Below are 25,148 nucleotides of genomic sequence, written 5' to 3'. Positions count from 1 at the left end.
ATGAAAGGGTTATCATGTGAGGAACGTTTGGTGGCTCTGGACCTTAACTCGCTGGAATCTAGAAGGATGAGGGAGGATCTCATTGAAACCTTTCAAATGTTGAAAGGCCTAGACAGAGTAGATGTGGGAAGACATGTTTCCTATGGTGGGGGTGTCTAAGACAAGAGGACACAGCCTCAGGTTAAAGGGGCGCCCTTTCAAAACAGAGATACAGAGAAATTTCTTTAGCCAGAGAATGGTGAATTTGTGGAATTTGTTACCACGGACAGCTGTGGAGGCTGGGTCGCTGGGTGTATTTAAGGCAGCGATTGATAGATTCTTGATTGGCTGTGGCGTCAACGATTATGGGGAGAAAGCTGGGGAGTGGAGCTGAGGAAGGGAAAACAGGATCAGCCACGATTGAATGGCGGAGCAGACCTGATGGGCCAAATGGCCTAATTTTGCTCTTATCTCTTATTATGGTCTTATTAGTATATTTCAGAAAATGTGCCTTAAGTGAGGAAGCCAGACATTAGTTTTTATTTTTCTTAGATACAATGAATCAGCCACCCTTAGTTCAGTTTGCAACTAATAACAGAATGATAAACAACTAGCTCCGAGTAAGGAAGTAGCCACAACTGTGTAAAGAGCTGGCTGTTAAAAGAAATGTTATCCCAAATCCTTGCACCAGGATTTGTTCTTGCCTTCTGAAGACCATAAAAAGAAATCAAAGCTCTTCTCTACTTACAATAGGAAAGTGGAAAAACCTTTGGGAAAGTTCTACCTCTACAATGGCACTACTACATTAGGGGTTTGGAGACGCCTGCAAATTTCTAGATGTACCATGGAGACCGGTTGCATCAGCACCTGGGATGGAGCCTCCAATGCACAGGACTGAAAGAGGTTGCAGGGGGTCGTAGACTTGGCCAGCTTCGTCACAGGCACGAGCCTCCCCACCTTTGACAGGCCATGCCTCAGGAAGGCAGCATTCATCATTAAGGATCCTCAACACCCAGGACATGCCCTCTTCCCATCACCACCATCAGGGAGGAAGTACAGGAGCCTAAAGATTGACACTAACAGTTCAAGAACAGCCTCTTCCCCTCAGTCATCAGATTCCTGAATGGTCCATGGACCAATGAACGCGACCTCACTATTCCCAAACACAAGAGGTCTCTTTAGATGGCGCCTAATAATTCCTTTCTTTTTTGCACTATTTAATGTATTTATTTTAGAATATCTAGTAATTTTACTGTGCACTGTACTGCTGCTGAAAAACAAGCAAATTTCACTTCAAATAGTCCAGAAGCTCGATTCTATTGTTTATGGATTGCAGTGCCTTCTCTGACATACAAACAGATGAAGCAAGTGACAGAAGAGAGTGACTGCAGGACATGGGCATGTTCTTACCAACTCTACTTTCACACATGCTGCATTACCACAAAGGCTGAAAGGGTAGAGGTTTTAAGAAAATAAAGACAGAAGACATTGCAGAGACTTGGAGCAGCAGACAAGCAGGGGGATAAACACAAGAGATTCTGCAGAAGCTGGAATTCCAGAGTAATACACATAAAAATGCTGGAGGAACTCAGCAGGTCAGGCAACATCTATGGAGAGAAATTTTTAAAAATTATGTTTTCTGGCCAAGACCATGTCAATACGAAGAGGCTCAGCCTGAAACATCAACTCTTTATTCTTCTCCATGGATGCTACCTGGCCTGCTGAGTTCCTCTAGCATTTTGTGTATGGTACTCAAGACACTGGGTGAACCCAATGGGCTTGGCAGTATCTGTGGAGGGAACTGGACAGTCTATACTTTGGGTCAAGACCCTTCATCAGAACAAGTGAAGGGTCTTGACCCAAAACATCAACTGTCTACTGGTGTTGCCAGACCTTTGAGTTCCACCAGCTTATCTTTAGTGGTTTTAGGAAAGGTATCACGACTCTGATCAGTGATGGCCTCATCCCAGCTGCATGTAGAAAGGATCAGTAGATTACAGGCATCGTCAAGTAATAATTATGAGAATAAGCAGACAGATTGAGAAGGCAGATTAAAGCACAAACAAATCGTTAAAAGCCAGCTCTCTCACCTTTCCACAGAAATATGTGACCACATGACACATTGTCAAGGATGTAACATTCGTTGGTAGAAAGCTGAGCCATTTTAAATGGGTTCTCCGCAGCTACTTCTGTTAACTTCAACTCCCCACTGGCATCAGAGATCTAAGAGTAACCAAATCACCCAGGTTTGTTACAATGTATGATGTAGTTGACGAAAGTTTTGCACTTGATTGGCAAAACTGTATCATTAAGACTTGACAAAGAATTTGCACATCATCTTAGAAGAAAGCTGTTACCATGTAGAGTTTGGCCTTTTGCTTGCTATGGGCATCAGCAGTGCTATCTTCAACAACTGCGTCTGGAATGTCTGGTTTCGGACCCAGTAACTGCCATTTAAAAAAAGAGGAAATGTTAAATCAGAACCAAATCCTTCTTGCGTGGTATCAACTTTACAATAAATCTTCACGTGCCCACCTCAATGACCTCCGCGGGCTCACATCCTTCTTCCAACACTTGCACCTTGGAGCGCCCTCCTCTCTCTTTATCACGGATACTTGAAACAAGTTGACAGCACTTGAGCTTCTCATAAACATTGCTCTTTGATCCATTCCACTGGTAAATATTCTGCAATTACAAATTTAAACAAGACCATGAGTCCTCTGTGGCCAGATGTAAATTTTTTTCAGAATTACTTGTCAGATTATGTTCACTCTCCTCCCCACCACACTTACAACATTCTGCTCCTTTCATAGAGTCCTAGGTCAAACAGCATTCCAAAAGTCCCTTCATCCCATTCAGTCCATGTTGACTATTAACACTAATCCCACATAAACCCCATTCTATTCCCCCCACATTCCCAATAACTTACCCCCAAATCCTGCCAGCCATGTGAACAATCCTGAAATACCTTCATTATCGTAGCTAGGCAGATCACGTGGGGAAGCACCACAGCTGAAAGAACCATGGAGCAGCACGTACCTGTTGCCTCTCGTTGCACAACTTTTAACTTGTTGTACTTACAGATCCAGCTTCGATGATGAAGCAGTCTCCCTTGTTAAAGCTCTTCCATGAGAAAGGCACTTCACAGGCCCGCACATTTCTCCTGCCCTTCACTTGCAGAACCCTCTTTACGCTGGCCTCATTGGTGACAACGTGTGTGAAACCAGATGCAACACCTCCTTCCTGCAAAAGGAAACATACACTACATGAGGCAAAAATATGGTTTAAATTTAAAAAGGGCAAAATTATCTTACCAAAACCCAAAGTCCTACTGATACAAGCTTCACATATTTAACTTAGAATGAATTTTACTTAGAAATACAGGATGGTAACAGACCCTTCTGGACAAACTGGTCTGCACTACCCAATTACACTTGTGTGACCAATTAACCTACTAATCCGCACATCTTTGGAATGTGGGAGGAAACCGGAGGACACCCACGGGGAAAATGTACAAACTCCTTACAGACAGCAGCTGATGTGAACTCGTATCACAGGTGCTGTAATGGCTTTATGCTAACCACCACATATATAAATCTTCGCAGAAAGGGCATCGAATGACAGAGCAAAAATGTTCTTGTGGCTGTTTAAAGATAGTACCTTGTGAATGGGGTCATCTCGCTCCCGCCCCCTCCCACCATACTGAGGAAGGACCACAGCATAGGGTCCTTCCGCTACGCCACTTGATTGGCAACAATCCTATTGGCTTTAAGGGATGGAATAAAAAAGTACTGAAAGCATTGACTATGAATGTAAGAATAAAAGAGTTTGCACAGTTCATTGTTGTAAATAATTTTTGATTGTGAATAAAGTTTATTTTGATATATAAAAAATAACCTTGTGAATGCGATACATCTTATTATAGGTTCACTACTTCAAGAGACTTGAAGTAAAAGTGTTCTCAGCACTCAATGTAATTCAACAACCCAAATTTGTAACGAGTGCAAGGCACTCAGCCCAATTCACATGGACATGCCCCATAAGGATACGTATCACATTGGTGCAGTAAAGGCTGCTGCGTTCTTTATTTATCCAAAGTCTTTAACCCAGATAAATGTGAGGTGTTAGGTCTCGGTAGGGCAAATACAAGGAGACAGAACACTGTTGAGGACAAGACCCTTAACAGTGTGGCTGAACAGAGAGATCTTGGAGTCCAAGTTCATTGCTCCATGAAAGTGGCTACACAGGTCTATAGGGTGGCAAAGAAGGCTTATGGAATGCTTGCTTTGATTAGTCGAGGCTTTGTTCAAAAATTGAGGTTATGTTGCAACTTTAGAAGACTCTGCTTAGGTCACATCTGGAGTATTGTATACAGTTCTGGTTGCCCCACTGTAGGAAGGATGTTGAGGCTTTGGAGAGGGTGCAGAAAAGTTTTACTGGCTCAGAGGGCATGTGCTATCATGAGAGGCTGGATAAACAGGATGTTTTCTCTGCAGTGTCAGAGGCTGAATGGCGATCTGATTGAGGTTTGTAGGATTATGAGAGGTATAGATGGAATGGACAGATAGTACCCCTTTCTCCCCAGGGTACAAATAACTAATACCAGAGGGCATCAATTGAGGGTGTGAGGGGGTAGGTTCAAGTGGAGTGGTGGATGCCTGGAGTGTGCTGCTGGGAATGGTGGTAGAGAAAAATACATGAGAGTCTTTTAACAGATGTTTAGATAGGCACATGAATGCGAGGTAGGAGGGATATGGACATCGCATAGGAAGGAGAAATTAGGTTTTCTTTTTACTGTTTTTGATTTATTCTTTAGCTGGTTCCTTTGATGTACTCTTCTGTGTTCTACAATCAATGTCCTTTCAGGCCTGGGAATCCTCAAATCAATGCCAGAGACATTTGAAAATCTAAACTACACAAACAATGCGAATAGTAGCTGGCAAAACCACACATTAAACAGCAATGTAAGTTGGGAAATGGGTATAGTGAGTTCTTCCTTAGACATTGCCCCAGATTGGGAAAATGATTACACACCCAACATTTTAGGAAGTTTCTTCCCTTCCACCATTAGATTTTTGAATGATCAACCAACCCAGAAACACTATCTCACACTTTTACTCTCTTTTTGCACTATGTACAGTATTTAATATTATATATATACTTTTTAAAATAAGTGCAAAAAGAGAGCAAATGTACATATATATAAAATTGTAATTTTTTAATGTCTTTACTTGTACTGTCACTGCAAAACCAGAACTTTCATGACATACTGTATGTTGACAATATTAAACCTGTTTCTGATTGTGAAAGGCTCTGCGTAGGGAGCAGTGACTAATTCTCAGATAGCTCAGATTACACTCCAGTGAGTCCCCATTAGCTGTTGTTCAGAATGCCAAACTGCACGCTGACCAGAAATTAAACTAATCAAGAGTCGGTTTAAAAATGAAAAACCTTCACAACATTTTGAAAAAAAAAAGAAAACATACATTGCTTGGTTATGAATTTTTCCCACTTTATGAGTAACTGAATAAAAAACTGATTTCACCTGTCCTCCCTCTTGGTGGTTCTGTTTCTGAACTTAAATAACCAAAAGTGCATTAAATTATTTACAAAGTCAGAGAGCTCCCAGATAGGAAAATCGATATTTCATCCATTACATCAGATGAAGTGCAAAGACAATGAATAACTGAATCTCAATAACAATTCAAGGACTTGAAAGATACTTCAAGATGGTTTCTGGGTTGTCCTACTGACCAAACTCACCACCGCATACATACGGACAGACATAGAACAGTTATTATTATTTAACAAGTAACCCTGAAACATCAGCTGGGACTAATTTTGGAATGTTCAGGCAGAGAAGTGGAAGTGAAACCATGAAATGTTTAACAAACCTTGTTCTGATCCAATGTGCTCAAAGATGCTTCTGATTGAACAAGGCAAGTTGAATGAATTCCACTTTTTTATTATGTTGGTTTGGAATTAGGAGTCCTGCTTGGCTGGAGTTCCACTATATCCCTGGGGAGAACCCCCCCCATGACCCAGGCACTATGTAATCAGTCGCACCAATTCTCTTCCTGATATCCTTTTCTCTTGAGACAGGAAGTACAGGAACTCTTTAGACTGTTCTATGTCTGTCCGTATGTATGCAGTGGTGAGTTTGGGTCAGTGAGACAACCCAGAAACCATCTTGAAGTATACTTCAAGTCCTTGAACTGTTATCAAGATTCAGTTGTTCATTGTCGCTACACTTCATCTGATGTAGTGGATGAAATATTGATTTTCCTACCTGGGAGTTCTCGGACTTTGTAAATAATTTAATGCACTTTTGGTTCTTTATATTCAGAAATAGAACAAAGCTGATGCTGTGACAAGATAAAGACAAGAGATTCTGCAGATCACAAACATGAAAAAGTCCGCAGACACTGGAACTCCAAAGCAACACACACAAAATGCTGGGGGAACTCATGTTTCGTTTTTTTAGCTTGACGTCATGACAAGTGTGGAACTCAATGAGGTGCGGGCGAAGGGGGCAAAGGTGAAGCGCTTACCAAGGACAGGAAGTTCTGCCTCGGAGAGGGGAAGGCCAGAGGGAATAGTGGAGACCTGGCAAAGATGAGAGCTGGGATCGGGTGGGGGAGGGCAGGTTTGATGGTGGTAATTCAGAGATAACACACACAAAATGCTGAAGGAGCTCAGCAAGTCAGGAAGCATCTATGGAGAGGAATAAACAGTCGACTCTGCATGAAGATCTTTTATTGGGACTTTATAAATGCTGCTTAACATGCTGAGTTTCTCCAGGATTTAGCATGTGTTACTCTGTGAACATTGACAGATCTTATCACAGATATTGGACAACTTAAAAACTTAATTCTCTTGCCCATTCCCAATTGTCTGCATAGCAAGAGAATTGTTGGGCTACGGAGGACAATTAAGAGTTAACATATAGGATGAGGTGAGGATGCATTTACTTTAAGTACACACAGCATATCTTATCTCCTACAAACAAAAGTCTGGCACTCCTTTAACTACAGATGAAATCAGCAACTTTTTATATTTAAAATATCACCAACATCAATCTTAATTTGCTCATTATTGCTTTGAATATTGTCCACTTATCAATTCTCATTGTTCAAAGTTTGTTTTAATTTTTCAGGTCTACCTGCTCCATACAGTTTATTCCCCTTTGTACCTCTGAAAAGGCATTCTGAATTATTTTTCTTCACCCAACCTAATTTCCTTAATCACATAAAGCTGCCTTCCAAGTCGCTGCCAGGGTTCATGTGTAGCCTTGGCAACAGTGGGTGTAATTAGTTAATTTCAGGATGTGACCCAATCACAACAGCACACAGTTTAAGCACAACTTTTTAGTGTGTTTCAGTTACGTATTGCAGCATCTAGTTTCCATAAATAGCACTGACGACACCATTCAGTACACATCTCTTGGTAGAAAAACTCTATTAAGCAGATTTCCCTGCAAATTACTCTCACAAAAATTCAATTTGCCATATTCTCACATTTACGTGTACTGTATTATGAATTTGCTGTGGTATGTTGGTGTGATAGGCAACAAAAAACAATTATAAAGAATTATATAAAGTTAAAAGTACAGTTACGGAGTACAATGTGCCTAAATGCATAAATGCCAGCATGTATTTAGAATGAAAACAACATTATAAAAATTGTTTACAGTGCAGTGCAGTGATTGAGGTAATAGAGCGAGCCAGGGAGAGCTAATTAGGTTGATCAGATTCATTACCTGGTGGATAAAACTTTTAAGATGGCATGAAGTTTTTGTTTTAATCGCCCTTTTGTGCTTTCTGGAAGGAAGCTCTTGAAAAAGGCAGCTTTCTGGGTGGGTAGTGTCCACAATGATTTTTTCTTGCCCACATCCTCATTCTGGACTCATACAAGCACTGCAGTGATGGTAGACTGCAGCCAACAACCTTTTCAGCTGTCCGACATTTCATTGTAGTTTACGTGGATTGCAGTTTGATGTTTATTTTTAGAAACTTTTTGTATGACGCATGGCTCTGGGTTTCAACACCGAATGGGGTCTTTTTTTCTCCCCTCACCTTTTTCTTTCTTTAGTAGGGTTTTTCTTTTCTTTTTTTTTTGTGTCACCGTATTTTTCAATCCTTAATATTGTTTTTTTTTCCCTTTTGAGAGATTGTGTTACTTACTTCGATGTACTCTTGTTATTTTGGATAATAATAACAAAAAGATTTGAAAAGCAAAGTAGTTTCCGTGGATTGTGAGAGTCTGCTGATGTGAGGATGCTCTCAACGATGTAGAATTGCACAGGATGTTCTGAGAAAGATGGAATTTTACCACCTACAGCAAGAAGTTTACCCTCTGCAGAACCTTTCTGCTAATGATATGGTTTCCAAAATGAGGACCATACACTGGTCATACAAATTTTTAAACATGTTATACAGAAGAATCATACACTCTCCTGCATCAATGGAGGAGAATAAACAAGATCAGGCCTGAACCTTCAATGATTTAAACCCCTCCACAAATGCTGTCTGACTTGCTGCATTCCATCAACATTTTGTGTGCCATCTACTCAATAAACAGGGTTACACGCCCTTAGGTTTTCAGTGAGGAAGCCAAATTCTACGCTTGAAGTACAACGAGAATGGATCTATATTCAATAGCTGGCATTATGTGAAGTTCCGAGCTTGCTCAACAATGCATTCATATTACCTGGTACACAACTCCATTCTTAAAGTAGCCCAGGAAATGGTTTGACTCATTGCCTTGTGTTTCCCTAAACTGCACAGGAGCACCTTGCAGACTTCCATCCAGTTGCACACAGTACACGGCAGCAGATCCAGATTCATCCTTTTGGCAGTGATTTCCTGGAAGAAAATATCCATTAAAAACCAAACCATCCACAAAAAAAACCCCAAGAGCTGCAGCATCTGAAAATACGAATGTACACATACCCAGCCACATATGGATTTTATGCTTAAAATCCGAAGTCGTGTTAAGGACAATGTAGGCATCACCAGTGTAAAAGTTCCCATGCTGTGTCTCGGGGACTAGCACAGGGTTCATGCTCTCGATCCTCCATATGGTGAGTCCTGGCTTTTTGCCTGCATTGTCAAATGCTTTGTGGAAAGCCATTGCCTGCAGGTTAGAAGGGAACAATGAAGAAACTGTAGATAGGAAATAAACAATTAACAGAACTTCTTTTTTTTAAGAGATACAGTAGATTCCAGTTAATTGGGACACATTGGGACCAGTATGTTTTGGCTTAATTCAGCTGCTGCCCCAAACAGCTCAAGTTTCATGGAAATAGTTAAAAAGGTATAAAAAAAGACAAACTGAGTATCAAATTATGCAGTTAGATGAAATACAAAACAAATTAGTGCACTACCAATAGTACTACAGTACTGTAACACAGTAATTAGTCCCTAATAGTTATTGACAGAGGAATTCATCTAGTGTACGTTATGACAAAATCAACACAGACACCGAGTGTACAGATATTGGACTCTCTTCACACAATGTTCAAACATACCACACTGACACAACTTAAATACTGTTCACTCCAAGGACGGAGTAGTGTCGAGCGGCCACACAAGTGTGTGCAATTTGCGCTGGTTAGAAACCGTTCAGCAAGTCTCCTAAATAAACAAAGGGAGTCTTGGCAATCTTCTTGGTGAGTTTTTGTCTTTTTAATAGCCATCCCAAATAAGCGGCTGCCCTGATTAACTGATGGCCCCAATGACCTGGAATCCACGGTAAACCATGGGCAGTAAAAGGCCCTTCCAACTCAATAAGCCCATATCTCCCAATTCCATACGAGTGGCTAATTAACCTGCTAACTCAAACGTCTTTGGATGTTGAAGGAAAATGGAAATCCATGCGGTCATGAGGAAAAGTACAAACTCTGTACAGAGAGCTGCGGGAATTGAACCTGGATCCCTGAAGCTGTAATAGTGTTACACTAACTGCTATGCTAATGTACTGTATAATAAATGTAATGCTAAGCTGGGGATCCTTTTTCCTTTGTACACTGCCAGCCACAACTGTTTCAAAGAAAGGGGGAAGTAAATCAAGCAATTTAACAGGAGAGATTTATAACTGATCCAATCCCTAAAGTGTAGTTATTACCCAGCTCCTCCACATAAGAGGTAGGGAGCGTCCTGGCTTATTTCACTTAATTCCAGCAACACCTCCAAAAGAGGAAAATAATAAAGGGCTTGTTGCAATAAATCTGAAACTTGAAGTTTTGCCAAAAATCAGGTTTCTTGACTTTAAAGTGTACAGATCTTGCAATTCGAGAACAATATTAAACTACAGATACTGGTTTTCTGCAGAACATCCTTTTAGATAGTTGGAATACAGACTATATGTATATATACTCCCTAAATAAATGCCACAACCAATATCCCCAAGTCAAATTCAAAGCCTGCTGAAAAACTCTTTCCTGTCTGAAAGCTTCGCTCATAGCAGACCCTAAGCAATAAACATTGTACTGCGGCCAGACTGAATTCAGAGAGGATCATTTCCTGTGAAAACTGAGAGAACACACCACTTGAAAGTTCACTCTCTTCACTGCAAGGGAGAACAAAAAGATGAGCTCTGAATACCGCCAGTTTGTGATATACTGTGTAAAGCCATTCTAACCAGGTTAGACCATTGAACATGCACAAAATGCTGCTGGAGCTCTGCAGGCCAAGCAGCATCTATGGAAAACAGTAACCAGTTGACGATTCAGGCCAAGACACTCCCCCCATCTTCTTACTCTGATTTCTTATAGTTTTTCTCCAGTCCTGACGACTCTTTACTCTTTTCCATAGATGCTGCCGGGCCTGTTGAGTTTCTTCGGCATTCTATGCATATTGCTTGGATTTCCAGCATCCGCAGATTTGCTTTTGTTTTATACCACTGGAGACAAGACCATTCTAATCTTCAAAAAGTGATGCCTCAAAAAGGTGGCATCTGTTAGTAAAGACCTCCATCACCCAAGATATGCCCTCTTATCATTGCTACCATCAAGGCGGCGGTATTGGAGCCTGAAGACACATACTCAATGTTTCAAGGCAACTTCTTCTCCTCCACCAGCAGATTTCTGAATAGAAAATGAACCCATGTACACTACCTCACTACTTTTTTCTCTCTGCTTGCAAAACTAATATATATATAAAATTGTAATTTATATCTTTTTATTATAAATAGAAATGTATTGCTGCCACAAAACAACATATTTCATGACATTTAGTGGTGCTAGAAAGATAATGAACCCTGTAGAATTTTTTCTATTTCTGCATAAATATGACCTAAACTGTGACCGATCTTCACGTAAATCCTAAAACTGAAGCCAAAAAACAAAAAACATTATACTTGTTTATTTATGTATTGAGAAAAATGATCCAGTATTACAAGTATTTGTTAGAAAAAGTATGTGAACCTCTGGGGTAATGCTTTCTACAAAAGCTATTTGGAGTCAGATGTTCCAATCAATGAGATGAAATTGGAGTTGTGGGTTGTAGAGGCGCCCTGCCCGATAAAAAAGACACAAAGTGAGATTATTACAGAGCCTGCTCTTCTCTCAGAAGAATTATAGCTGGAAAAGAGAGTTAGATAGAGCTCTTACAGATAGCGGGGTCAAGGGATATGGGGAGAGAGCAGATACTGGGTACAGATTGTGTATGATCAGCCATGATTACAGTGAATGGTGGTGCTGGCTAGAAGGGCCGAATGGCCTACTCCTGCACCTACTATTGTCTAAATGGCTACAAAAGCATTTCTAAAGACCTGAATGTTCATCAGTCCACAGTAAGAGAAATTGTCTACAAATGGATGAAACTCAATACTGTTGCTACTCTCTGTAGGAGAGGGATCCTGCAAAGATCACACCAAGAGCACAAAATGCAATGCTGAAGGAGGTGAAAAAGAGTCCAGGGATAACAGCACAATGAACTGCAGGAATCTCTAGAATTTGCTAAAGTCTCTGCTCATGTGTCCATTATAAAAAAAACACTGCACAAGAATGGTGCTCACGGAAGGACACCACAGAGGAAACCACTGCTGTCCAAAAAAAAAGCTTTATTGCACGTCTCAAGTTTGCAAAAGACCAGCCGGATGTTCTACAACATTTCTGGGACAATATTCTGTGGATAGATGAGACAAAAGTTGAACTTTTGGCAGAAAAGCACATTTCGATGTTTGGAGGAACAAGGGCACTGCACACCAACAGCAAAACCTCATCCCACCTGTGAAGCATGGTGGAAGGAACATCATGGTTTGGGGCTGCTTTGCTGTCTCACAGCCTGGACAGCCTGCAATCGTTGAGAACAATGCATTCAAAATTGCATCAAGACATTTTACAGGAGAGTGTCAGGGTAGCAGTCTGTCACTTGAAACTTAATAGAAGTTTGATAATACAACAAGATAATGATTGAAAGACAAGAGTAAATCAACAGCATGATTTAAAAAGAAGAAAATTTGTGTTTCGGAATGGCTGAGTCAAAGTCCCGACCTTAATCCTATAGAAATGTTGTGGAAGGACCCAAAGCAAGCAGTTCATGCAAAGAAGCCCACCAACATCCCAAAGTTGAAGTAGTTTTGTTAGAAGGAATGACCTTCCTCCAAGCCAATGTGCAGGACTGATCAATGGTTACTGGAAATGTTTGGTTGAAGTTATTGCTGTACGAGGGGGTCATACCAGTTACTGAAAGCAAAGGTTCACATTCACTTCTCAACAAATGCATGTAAATTTGAATGTAATATTCTCAATACATAAATGAACCAGTATAATGTTTTGGTGTCATTTATTTATTTGGGTTCTCTTTACCTATTTTTAGAACTTACATGAAGATCTGATCACATTTAGGTCATATTTATGCAGAAATAGAGAAGATTCTCCAGGGTTCACAAACTCTCTACCCAGTGACATTAAACCTAATTTTATTTGCTTTTTGCTTTAGTTTGAAAATGGAAAGAAAATCATTGAGTTTTATTTGACTTATCAACTTCTATATTTTGCTTCTCCAAAATTTATGTTTGCACTAGAAATAAATAAATAAATTCAGTTAATTATACAGGGCCAGGACACCACCAACTTCACTATTACCAAATCATAGTCTACATCATTTTAGGGGTGGGGCTGAGAGATTTTTAACCAGGGGCAATTTATTACTTGAAAAAAAAATTATAGATGCTGGAAATCTGAAGCAAGAACAGAAAGTGCAGGTAAACTCTGCATGTCAGGCTGCAAGAGAAACAAAAAGCCTGTGGCCTTTCTACATTCTCAACATATTTTCAAGGGCACTGCAGGGATTAAGTGGGTTGATTTAACCACCTTCCATGCCTGCAATGTTTCCCCAAACCATATTTTGATTATTAATGTCTCCATTAAAATAAGGTGTCTTCACTGCCACTTTTTTCACCATACCTTTCAGTAAGTCAACTGTGGAAAAATTACTTCTCAAAAACAAGCAGCAATGACACCTCCAAAAGGCTGCAGATGCAGACTGGGTTCAGCATGGGCAGTGGGGTGGCAAATGCAGCTTAACATGCAGCAGTACATTCCGTACGTTATGAAATGATAAGCTGTGGGGAAAAAACTCATGTCCTCTTTGGAACCATGAAACAAACCTATTTTCTTTTAAAAAGTAGCATGCAAGGCCATAATACAGTATACTAAGCCTTCCTTGCCAAAAGACTCAACCACTAACCACAGACGCAATTTACTTTTGTCCAAGCTGCACCAGAATATGTGGATCACCGATCAGCCTCCCCAGCCACCTGTGGACAACCCCTTAGGAGAACATCATGCCCAACTTGAGTGATGACACTACTACTGATACAGTGTATATATATATATAAACTTCCTGCCATATAGATAGGAGTTTGAACAAAATAGCAACAGTTTAATGTTGAACACATGGAAGACACAACTGGAACATTGCTATGGGTACCCTCGCACAGGAATATCATTTAATAGTGCAGACAAGGAACAATCTGCAAATGCTGGAAATCCAAACAACACACACAAAATGCTAGAGGAACTCAGCAGGCCAGGCAGCATCCATGGAAAAGAGTAAATAGTCGTTTCATGCCAAGACTCTTCATCAGGACGGGAAAAGAAGATGAGAAATAAGGTGGGGGGAGTGCAGGAAGAAGTACAAGGTGGAAGGTGATAAGGGGTGAAGTTAAGAGCTGGGAAGTGGAAAGAGATAAAGAGCTGGAGATGGGGGAATCTGATAGGAGAGGGTAGATGACCATGGAAGAAAGGGGAGAGGAGCACCAGAGAGAGGTGATGGAAAAGTGAGGGGATGAGCTGAGAGAGGGGAATGAGAATAGGAATGGTGAAGGGTGGGGGGGAACAATTTTTCGAAGTTTGAGAAATCAATGTTCAGGCCATCAGTTTCGAGGCTGCCCAGAATGAATATAAGGCGTTGTTCCTTCAACCTGAATGTGGCCTCATCATGGCAATGGAGAAGGCCATGGATGGACATATGGGAATGGAAATGGGAAGAAGAATTGAAGTAGATGGCCACTGGTTGAGCCTACTTTAACAGACAGTCGGTGAAGCGATCTCCCAATCTATACTGGGTCTCACTGATATACAGGAAGCCACACCAGGGGCACTGGATACAGTAGATTACCCCAGAAGACTCACAGGTGAAGTGTCACCTCACCTGGAAATACTGTTAGGGGCCCTGAATGGTAGTGCGGGAGCAGGTGTAGCACTTGTTCCATTTGCAAGAATAAGTACCAGGAGGGAGATCAGTGGGGAGTGACAAATGGGCAAGGGAGTCACAAATAGAGTGGAGGTGGGGAGAAGGGAAGAATGTGTTTGGTGGTGGGATAATCTTGGAGATGGTGGAAGTTATGGAGAGTTTTGTGGTGGGGTGGTAGGTGAGGACAACAGGAACCCTATCGCTGGTGGGGTAGCGGGAGGACAGGGCGAGGCCAGACATGTGCAAAATGGAAGAAATGCAGGTGAGAGCAGTGTTGATGGTGGAGGAAGACCCCTCATTAGTTCTGGAATGAAAAGCCTCGTCCTGAAAGCAAATGTGGAGAAGAGGGAGGAACCGAGAGAAAGGAATGGCATTTTTACATGTGGCAGGGTGGGAGGAGGTATAGTCCAGGTAGATGTGAGAATCAGAGCAGATTCACCAGGGAGTTGCCTGAAATGAGGTTTATAATTAGAATCACGGTGGCTTGGAAAATTAGAGCTCATTATGAGAAGTTATGCCAAATAGCCTGGTGGAGTTCGTTGGAGTTTTACAAAGACTCATGATCTGAGAGCTGGAAAGCTGGAGGTTAGACAAGTGGCTTAAAACGTGCAACAGAGCAAGCCCTTGCGTGGCTGTTGCACTGTCAAAGAACAGAGCGGATCCGCCCACTCTGCTCAGTTTCAATATTATATAACAATTTCCCAACCTTCCCGACTCCCCCCCCCCCACCCCGGAGACACACAGGATCAATCCAGGGATACTGGACCTAGGAAAGGTGGGCGCCTCCATTCCGTCGCGAATTCACTTCCCACCCATCTGCCCATTGGTAAGTGCGCCCTGATTTGAAAGAGGGTTTCAATGTGCTTTGGTGGCAGCGCCAGGGTGCCATTTCCGACTGGGCCAGCTGAAGACTGGGAGAAGTAAAGAGATGGTGCAGCTACGGCAAGGAGTCGGTGGGGAAGGACGACGTCTACAGCTCTTCCGCTATTGGACAGCGAGGGGCCGAGATGGGCGAGGATCAAGCCCTTCAATTACAGGACTGTAGTGCATCACCACAGAGTGTCACAGGAGCCGCACCACGTCTATTGGTTTTAAGAAGTTTAATAGAATGCTACGTAAAACATTGATTATGAATGTAAGAATGGAAGGTTTTTTATTGTATTTTATGATAAATAAAATGTCTTACGATATAAAAAGGGGTCGGAGAGGAGGAGTGGGTCGCTGCACATGCCAGCGGGAGCGGGTCGAGTTTTAGAATACAATGCGGAGAGGCTGAGACAGCTCCCTTGTCAACTCCCGGCTCTTTGTGAATATATACGCATGAGTTGAGCTTGTGACCGATTCCCGAAGCTTGCAACCTATTATAAATGTGTTAATTTTCTAGATCAGGGGTTCCCCATCTTTTTTAATGCCACGAACCCTTATCATTAACCGTGGACCCCAGGTTGGGAACCCACGGTCGAAATGGAAGCGTTCCATCTATAAATCTTAAACTGCCTCTCTCCGCAGACATTACTTGACCCGCTGAGTATTTCTGGCATTTTATGTGCCTCTTTGCTTCTAATTTTCCGACTTAAATCCCGATTGTTTGGCAGCACCCATAGCAAAGTGGCGAATATTTTAATACTGCACTTTAATTAACTTCTGCTCAGGACTGCCGCATAAATGATCAATTACTCCGCCGCATCTCATTTCTTCAGAAGCGGCGATTAAACGCGCATTTGAGTTACAAGACAACAGCCTGCACGGCACAGTCTACAGCTAAATGCGTAACATCTAGCCAATCTCTGTAGATTTTTTAAAAATAACGCTTAACTTTAAATAAAGACTTGTTCTCCCTAGAGCGCAGGAAGTGTGATGGGGTATTGAAAATGATTAGAGCAGACCGTCACCAACTGCAAAGGAGCCGGGGTGCTGGCGATACCTTTAATACGAACGGCGTAAACAGAGACGATACTAAACAAACACTTTGTGTTTTAAAAAAAAACATTTGGCTACTCTTGGCGGTAGAGGCAGATTTAGTGGCGATTTTCAACTGGGGGTCTGGGACCAGCCACAAAAACGAAAGTACGACGGGACAGCGGGCTCAGGAATTGGGCTTGGTCGCTTTGCCCCAATGGGGCGAGTGGCCTCTCCCTATTCAACTGCAACTCTGTGTCAGCGGTACCAGCAACACCCATATCCTGGCGAGGGAACAGTCCTCTGCTAAAAGCCTGCAACATGTTGCAAACTTAGTCCGCAAACACACCGATTAATGTTACCGGTTCAGACCCCCTGACGGGATGGTTGCGCAACCCGACCCTCATTTTTAAAGAACTTTTGTTTTCTGTAGTTTATATCTGTCACCTCTACGATTCAAAATTCCTAACACGATCTTAATGCTTCTGTTTCTTTCCAAGAGCTCCATCAACTTTCCCAGGTCTTTTCAAAGACGGAAACATCCCCTCAAAAATGAAGTAAACTTCCATTAGGGTTGATTGCACTCATTACCAACGTTGTAAGCGCAACGGGAGCGGAACACTCGACATTTCATCTGCATTTATCCAAAAAAAAAGCAACCAAAAGGAGAGGGTAGCCATTTTCGCCTCAAGGAGTGGATTGGAAATCTGAACAAAGCGGCTGTTTCTTAAAACTGCTTGTAGTTTGCGTGAATTGTAGCATTCTCCGAAACAAAAAAAAAGCTTTTACACAGTTACCCTCGCTGCGTGAATTAATCTACCAAATGCAGATGCCCCGCCAATGCAGACATTAAGTGGGTGTTGTTCGGAAACAGCAGGGATTGAAAAAAAATCTGCTTTTAGTGAGAATAAAAACAGACCCCAAAGCAATGCATAATGTTTCAATCGTTATCAGCAAAAGTTTGAGACTTACTAAGAACAAGGCGAAGTCCGGTTCTGATTCAGGGAGTAATATCGGGTACGGATGCTAAATCCCAGGGATTGTCCCTGTGCTTTTAACCGACAAGGGAGTGAAAGCCACGCTGCAATCCTATTGGTCAACTTTCAGTTTTTATGCTAATTGCCAGCTGTTCTGTCATCGTCGTTATCGTCCAACCAGTAAGAAGAAGTAAATATAAAATAAAAATATTCATGAAAGTTTTAATGCTCCAGGCCTATTTAATGATTAATTAAACTGTAAACCACCATATGTAAAGAATAAAAGGAGGAGGGTTCGGTCTAGATTCAATCGTTTTCAAACCATAGTGATGGTCGGTCTTGATGTAACTGTCAGAGAGGGTCGGCTGAAGGCTTATTAATGTACTTAATAAAATCAGGAAGACAATTGTGAGAAAAACAACTTTTCACAAACAGGCAGTGATGACATTTGGAAGGGCTGCTGATGACATACTGGGTCCAGGAGGGGCAGAGGGTTGGCAAATGCAGTTTTATAATGTGTTCTGGGAAATTACAAAATGATAGATTGTGAAGAAACAGTTCACGTCCTTTGAAGAGCCTTGAAAGGAACACATTTTATCTTAAAAGGTAGCACAGGCAAGGACTTTAAAATGTCCCTATTCTCCTGCCTTTTCCCTGTAACCTCTGGTTCCTCCACGTGTGCATTTTAAATTTCATTCAGCATCAGTCTTCCGACTCACATTATTTGATCCATCCATTTTGCAGGGTCTGAGTTCCCAAGCTATCGCTCCACAATTTTCACCCAGTGGAAGCATGCATCTCTATGCATGATGCTTTCAGTTTAAGAAATTTCATGGTGCCAATATTACGTCAGCTAAAACATACTGTATTGGCTCTGAGGAATCAAAACTGTTCCTGACACAGCAGGGAAAGACACTTATAAATGGTTCTGTGTGGCCAGCATTAACCTCATTGGTCATATGCAGAAACCATAATATAGGAGCAGAATCGGGCCATTCGGCCTATTGAGTCTCCTCCTCCATTCCATCATAGAACGTAGAACAGTACAGCACATTACAGACCCTTTGGCCCACAATGTTGTGCTGACCCTCAAACCCTGCCTCCCATATAACCCCCTACCTTAAATTCCTCCATATACCTGTCCAGTAGTCTCTTAAACTTCACTAGTGTATCTGCCTCCACCACTGACTCAGGCAGTGCATTCCATGTATCAACCACTCTCTGAGTGAAAAACCTTCCTCTAATATCCCCCTCGAACTTCCCTCCCCTTACCTTAAAGCCATGTCCTCTTGTATTGAGCAGTGGTGCCCTGGGGAAGAGGCACTGGCTGTCCACTCTATCTATTCCTCTTAATACCTTGTATACCTCTATCATGTCTCCTTTCATCCTCCTTCTGTCCAAAGAGTAAAGCCCTAGCTCCCTTAATCTCTGATCATAATCCATACTCTCTAAACCAGGCAGCATCCTTGTAAATCTCCTCTGTACCCTTTCCAATGTTTCCACATCCTTCCTATACTGAGACGACCAGAACTGGACTGATCATGACTGATTTGTTACCCCTCTCACCTCATTCTCCCGCCTTCTTCCTGTAACTCTTGACGTCCTTACTATTCAAGAACCTATCAACCTCTGCTTTAAATATACTCATTAACTTGGCCTCCACTGCCACGCATGGCAATGAATTCCACAAACTCATGACCCGCTGCCGAAAGGATTTCCTCCTTTTCTCTGTTCTAATAGGACGTCAATCTATTCTGAGTCTGTACCCTCAGGTCCTAGACTATCCCACTATAGGAAAAATCCTCTCCACATCCACCATATCCAGGCCTTTCAAATTTCAATAAGTTTCAATGAGATCTCCTCTCATTCTTCTAAGCTCCAGTGAGCACAGGCCCAGAACCATCAAACACTCCTCATATGTTTACCTTACCGTCTCCAATGCCAGCACATTCCCTCTTAGATAGGCACCAAAAACTCCTCATACTACTCCAAGTGCAGTCTGACCAATGACTTCAGCATTACATCTTTGCTTTTATATTCTAATCCTCTCAAAATGAATGTTAACATTGCATTTGCCTTCCTTATCCACTGATTTAACCTGCACCTTGGAGTTTTGAATTATTTCTCTGTTTAGAAAATAGTCTCTGCCTTTATTCCTTCAAAGTGCATGACCATAAACTTCCCTAGACAATATTCCATCTGCCGCTTCTTTGTCCATTATCCTAATCTGTCTAAGTTAGAGGGTTCCAACCTTTTTGGTGTCTGTGGACCCCAGTTTGGGAACCCCTGGTCTAAGTCCTTCTGCAGACTCCCTGCTTCCCCAACCCCACTGGCTTCTTTGCTATCTTTGTATCATCTGCAAACTTGGCCACAAGGCCATCAATTCCATCACCTAAACCATTGACATATAACATGAAACACCGACCCCCGCGGAACACCTCTAGGTACTGGCAGACACTCAGACAAGGCCTCCTTCATTCTCACTCTTTGCTTCCTGCAATACAGTCAATCTTCCATCCAAACGAGTGTTTTCCTGCAAAGTCATGGGCTCTTATCTTGTTTAGTAGTTTCATGTGTGGCATCTTGTCAAAGACCTGAAAATTCAAGTAAACAACATCTACTGACTCTCTTTTGTCTATCCTGCCTGTTATTTTCCCAAAGAATTCCAACAGATTTGTCAGGCAAGATTTCCCTTTAAGGAAACCATGCTGATTCAGCCTGTTTTATCATGTGCGTCAGGAAGCCCAAAACCTCATCCTTAATAATGGACTCCAATATCTTCCCAACCACTGAGGTCAGGTTAATTGGCCCATAATTTCCTGTCTTTTGCTTCCCTCCCTTCTTAAAGAGTGAAGTGACAGTTGCAATTTTCCATTCCTCTGGAACATTAGATCATTAATAATACCTCCACAATCTCTTTAACTACCTCTTTCAGAACCCTGGCGTCTGGTTCATCAGGTCCAGGTGACTTATCTATCTTCAGACCTTTCAGCTTCTCAAGCAGCTTCTCCTTAGTCATAGCAACAACACTCATTTCTGCCCCCTGACAGAAAAAGCATCCTTCAGCAGCACTTTGGGTGCTTGATGTCGTCCTGTAAGAGAAACCTCCATGGCCTTGATGGAACCAAAAGGTACTCACAGGTATTATGAGTACATGATTACATCTCAACTTTTGAATAGATACAGTACTGACAGCAAGTCAAAACATTGAGGCCTCCACATTATAATGATTTTTGCACAGAGTCACAGAGTAATACAGAATGGGAACAGACCCTTTGGCCCATCTGGTCCATGCTAACCACAGCAGCTCCAAGCAAGTCCCAGGTGCCTGTGTCCCATAACCCTCCAAGCCCTTCCCTCCATGTACCCGTCCGAATGTTTCTCAAATGTTGCAGTTGTACCAGCCTCAGACACTTCCTCTGGTGACTTATTCTAAGTATTCACTGTGTAAAGAAGTTACTTCACAGTTCTCTTTTCTTGTATCCCCTGGAGTAAAGACAACGGTTGTCCCTCTCATCTATACCCCTCATGACATTGTAAACTTCAATGAGGTCACACCTCATTCTCCTGAGCTCCAAAGGATAAAGATTCAGTGTGGCCAACCTCTTCTTATAACTCAGAGACGGTATATATATCAGCTAGTTGAGTGGTGTCATAGTAACAAACTGGCACTCAACATTAGGTAGACCAAAAGAGCTGAATGTGGACTTCAGGAAGGGTAAGACGGGGAACACAATCCAATCCTCATAGAGGGATCAGAAGTGGAGAGAGTGAGCAGCTTCAAGTTCCTGGGTGTCAAGATCTCTGAGGATCTAACCTGGTCCCAACATATTGATGCAGTTATAAAGAAGGCAAGACAGCAGCTATACTTCATTAGGAGTTTGAAGAGATTTGGCATGTCAACAAATGCACTCGAAAACTTCTGCAGATGTACTGTGGAGAGCATTCTGACAGGCTGCATCAGTGTCTGGCATGGGGGAGTGGGGACACTACTACAGAAAATCAAAGTAAGTTGCAGAAAGTTGTAATGTTAGTCAGCTCCGTTACGGTTACTAGCCTCCAAAGTGTAGAAGATACCTGCAAGGAGCAGTGCCTCAGGAAGGCAACATCTATCGTTAAGGACCTCCACCACCCAGTAAATACCCTTTCTCGCTGTTACCATCAGGTAGGAGGTACAGAAGCCTGAAGGCACACACTCAGTGATCCAGGAACAGCTTCATCCCCTCTGCCATCTGATTCCTAAATGAACATTGAACACATGAACACTACCTCACTACTTTTAACTTCTTATTTAACTTAACTATTTAATGTACATAATTATACCTCCTGAATTTCAGGTTTTTTGTATACTTATCATGTATTGCATTGTACTGCTACAGCAAAGTTAACAAATTTCAGGACATATGTCTGTGTTATTAAATGTGATTCTGATTGTAATTCAGGACCTCGACTCTGGGCAGTACTCTTGTAAATCTCATCTGCACCATCTCCAGTTTAATGATGTCTTTCCTATAACAGGGTGAAATAACTGTCCAAAATACTTCAAGTGTAGTCTCACCAATGGCTTATAAACTGTAACATAACTTATAAACTTATAAGCTCTGACTGATGGAACCCAGAATGCCAGCTACCTTTTTCACTACCCTGTTTATTTGTGTAACCACTTTCAGAGAACTCTGCATCTGTGCTCCCCGTGTGGCCTCCTGTAATTCAGTGAGACCTGACGTAGATTGGGAGACCGCTTCACCGTGCACCAACGCTATGTCTGACAGAAAAAGTGGGATTTCTCAGTGGCCACCCATTTCAATTCTACTTCCCATTCCCATTCCAACATGTCAGTCCACGACCTCCTCTACTACCCCAATGTGGCCACAGTCAGGTTGGAGGAGCAGCCCCTTATATTCCATCTGGGTAGCTTCCAACCTGATGGCATGAACACTAATTGGCCCCCACCTTCACCATTCCCATTCTCATTTCCTTCTTTCACCTCATCCCCTGACCTGTCTGTCATCTCTCTCTGGTGCTCCTCCCCCTTCCCTTTTTTCCATAGTCTTCTACTCTCTTCTATCAGATTCCACCTTCTCCAGCCCTTTATCTCTTTCACTTATCAGCTTCCCAGCCCTTTACTTCACTCCTTCCCCCTCTCCCAGTTTCACCTACAACCTGCCACCTTGTACTTATTCCTCTCCTCCCCCCACCTTTTTGCTCAAACTTCTCATCTGGCTTCCCAGTCCTGATGAAGTGTCTCAGCCCGGAATCTTGACTGTTTACTCTTTTCCATAGATGCTGATTGGCCTGTTGAGTTCCTCCAGCATTTTTGCGTGTGTTGCTTGGATTTCCAGCGTCTGCAGATTTCTCTCAACTTTACACATTTGTTCTCCCAGTTCCTCTGTTCTACAACACTCATCGGTGCCCTGCCATTCACAGTATAATTCCTACTCTGGCTGGAACGTCCAACATATAACACCTCACACTAAGTTGAAATCCATGTTTGCTACTCCTCAGCCCATTTCCCGAACTATTCAAGATCCCTTTGCAATTCATTGTAACCTATTTCATGATCAAGGAGACTCCAAATTTAGTACCATCAACAAACTCGCTAATTGTACCATGTACATTCATTCAATCCAAGCCATTTACTTGAATAATGAATAACAGGGTCTCTAACGCTGTCCCATCGGGCACAGCACACTAACACAGTACTAACTTGGATGATCTTCCCAACAGGGTTTGAATCTCATGAATGCCTAAGTCTATTTAAAATTAGCCTGTATTAAAAGTGGTCTTGGACTTCAGAAAGGGGATGTGCACTGTGGTCACAGATGGTAAAATTGTTTGGGACAGGTCCAGGAAAGGTACCGTGTGGGAGAGCACAGGATTCAGGGCTTCAGAGCAGGAGCAGAGAGATGTGCTCTTTCTGCAGAAAATCAGAAAGCCCCAATTCTCCGCAACCTAGGACTGGAGTGGCAGGGTGGGGGTGCAGGAACCGAGGTCACCATTAGGATACAAGCCTGGGTGTCTGATGCCACATGGATCTCTCAGCAGGAATCAGGTTCAATGTGTGAGCCTGTCACCAGCCCTAGTCTCATCACCGACCAAAAATCTCCACCAAACAGAACTGATACTTTTATACACTTTTGCCCCACCATTTCTTCACAATTACTGCCGGAAGCTTCACACCCCTACCTCATAGCTTGCAAGCATCTATTTAAGCACAGAAGCCCTGTAACCCAAACTGCCGATGACTACTGGCTCCTTGCCCTCTCTCAAACAGGCCACAACGATGCACAACTGGAGAGAGCTGTGGCTGCCTGCAGGGCACAAGTGTGGTTTGCACCGTTCTGTGCAGAGGAGAGGGTGCGGGCTCTCTCAGGCTAATGGCAATGAGGGAAAAATTGAAGACAGAGTATTGCAGCTATTCTTGTTGCGTTCTCCATGTCTCTGGTTCCGCTTCCAGTCACGCTGTACTCCAGGGACAATTCCCAGCTGGTGCAGTTATCAACAGCAGCAACCAGTTTGAGCACGATCATGAAATCCCTCTGTGTGTACACAATCTACATAGTGACAGCCAGATAATTGATGGGAATATTGAGAAAATAAAATGGGGTTAGGGTGGCCAGGCAGAGATATGACTCCAGCAAAGGAGGTACAAGGTGCTCCTTTCCTCTGCTAGCCTGCAGGTCACTTGGGCGAGGTGTGGCACCTGATTAGCTTCCCCTCCCCCCCCACCCCCAGGATCAGGGTCACAGGAAGCCATGGGAGCAAGTGGTGGATGGTCGCATGTGCAGCTGGTGCATATGACAAATCTTAGTTATGCGACCACTGACAATCTCTGAAGAGGCTGGGGTCGCCCGTCTCATAAAGACACTGCCCAGAAGAAGGCAATGGCAAATCATCCTGCAGAAAAATCTGCCAAATGACAATAAAAAGTGAACTGACGTGACTTCCTGTTGGCTTAAATTGATCTGACCATTCTCCTCTGACTCCTCTCACTAACGAGGCATTTTCGCCCACAGTACAGCTGCTCACTGGATGGATTTTGTTTAATGCATCATTCTCTGTAAACTGAAGAGACTGTTGCACATGAAAATCAGAGGTCAACAGTTTCCAACGTATTGAAACCACCCCGTGTTGCACCAACAATCATTCCACCCTCAAAGTCACTTAGATCACATTTCTTCCCCTTTCTGAGGTTTGGTCTGAACTGCAATGTGCCGCACTGCGGGAGCGTGCTCAGCAGGTTCTCCGAGGCTGCAGGTGAAAATCGGGTTGCTGGAAATCTGAAATAAATGCTGTAAGCACTCCACGGGTCAGACAGCACTTGCGGAATGAGAAACCAAATGAGGGTTTCAAACAGAGGACCTGAGGCTGTCTAGGCACGGCCAGACTGGAGTGCAGGTATTTCATACCTCATGTTCTGCTGTGCGCCGACTCCCTCTTGTTGCGCTCCCTGTGCTTTCTGGTTCTATTCCCAGTCACTTTGTTCTCCAGGGAGGACCGCAGCTGGTGCAGTCATGGGTAGTAGCAACCAGTCTGAGCACGACCATGAAATCCCTCAGCACCTATGCACTCAACGATGAATTAGAGAGTC

The 25,148-nt window shown here is 42.7% G+C and overlaps 1 protein-coding gene across 1 annotated transcript in view; it reads right to left on the bottom strand.

Moving 5' to 3' along the window:
- Positions 1 to 17,705, bottom strand: part of LOC132401750 (scinderin-like) — a 42,772-nt gene extending 25,067 nt beyond the window's left edge. The window contains exons 1-7 of the mRNA XM_059983916.1: positions 17,553 to 17,705; positions 8,931 to 9,114; positions 8,689 to 8,843; positions 3,061 to 3,222; positions 2,515 to 2,664; positions 2,337 to 2,426; positions 2,070 to 2,202 (exon numbers count right to left, since the gene is read on the bottom strand). Coding sequence (XP_059839899.1) covers positions 2,070 to 2,202; positions 2,337 to 2,426; positions 2,515 to 2,664; positions 3,061 to 3,222; positions 8,689 to 8,843; positions 8,931 to 9,111 — 871 coding nt within the window. The 5' untranslated portion in view covers positions 9,112 to 9,114; positions 17,553 to 17,705. The remainder of the gene's footprint in view (positions 1 to 2,069; positions 2,203 to 2,336; positions 2,427 to 2,514; positions 2,665 to 3,060; positions 3,223 to 8,688; positions 8,844 to 8,930; positions 9,115 to 17,552) is intronic.
- Between the last annotated feature and the right edge of the window lie 7,443 nt (positions 17,706 to 25,148).

This window comes from Hypanus sabinus, chromosome 11, assembly GCF_030144855.1.
Source record: "Hypanus sabinus isolate sHypSab1 chromosome 11, sHypSab1.hap1, whole genome shotgun sequence".
NCBI lineage: Eukaryota > Metazoa > Chordata > Chondrichthyes > Myliobatiformes > Dasyatidae > Hypanus > Hypanus sabinus.
The sequence above is the reverse complement of the archived record's forward strand: the minus strand, read 5'-3'. Positions and strand labels throughout refer to the sequence as shown.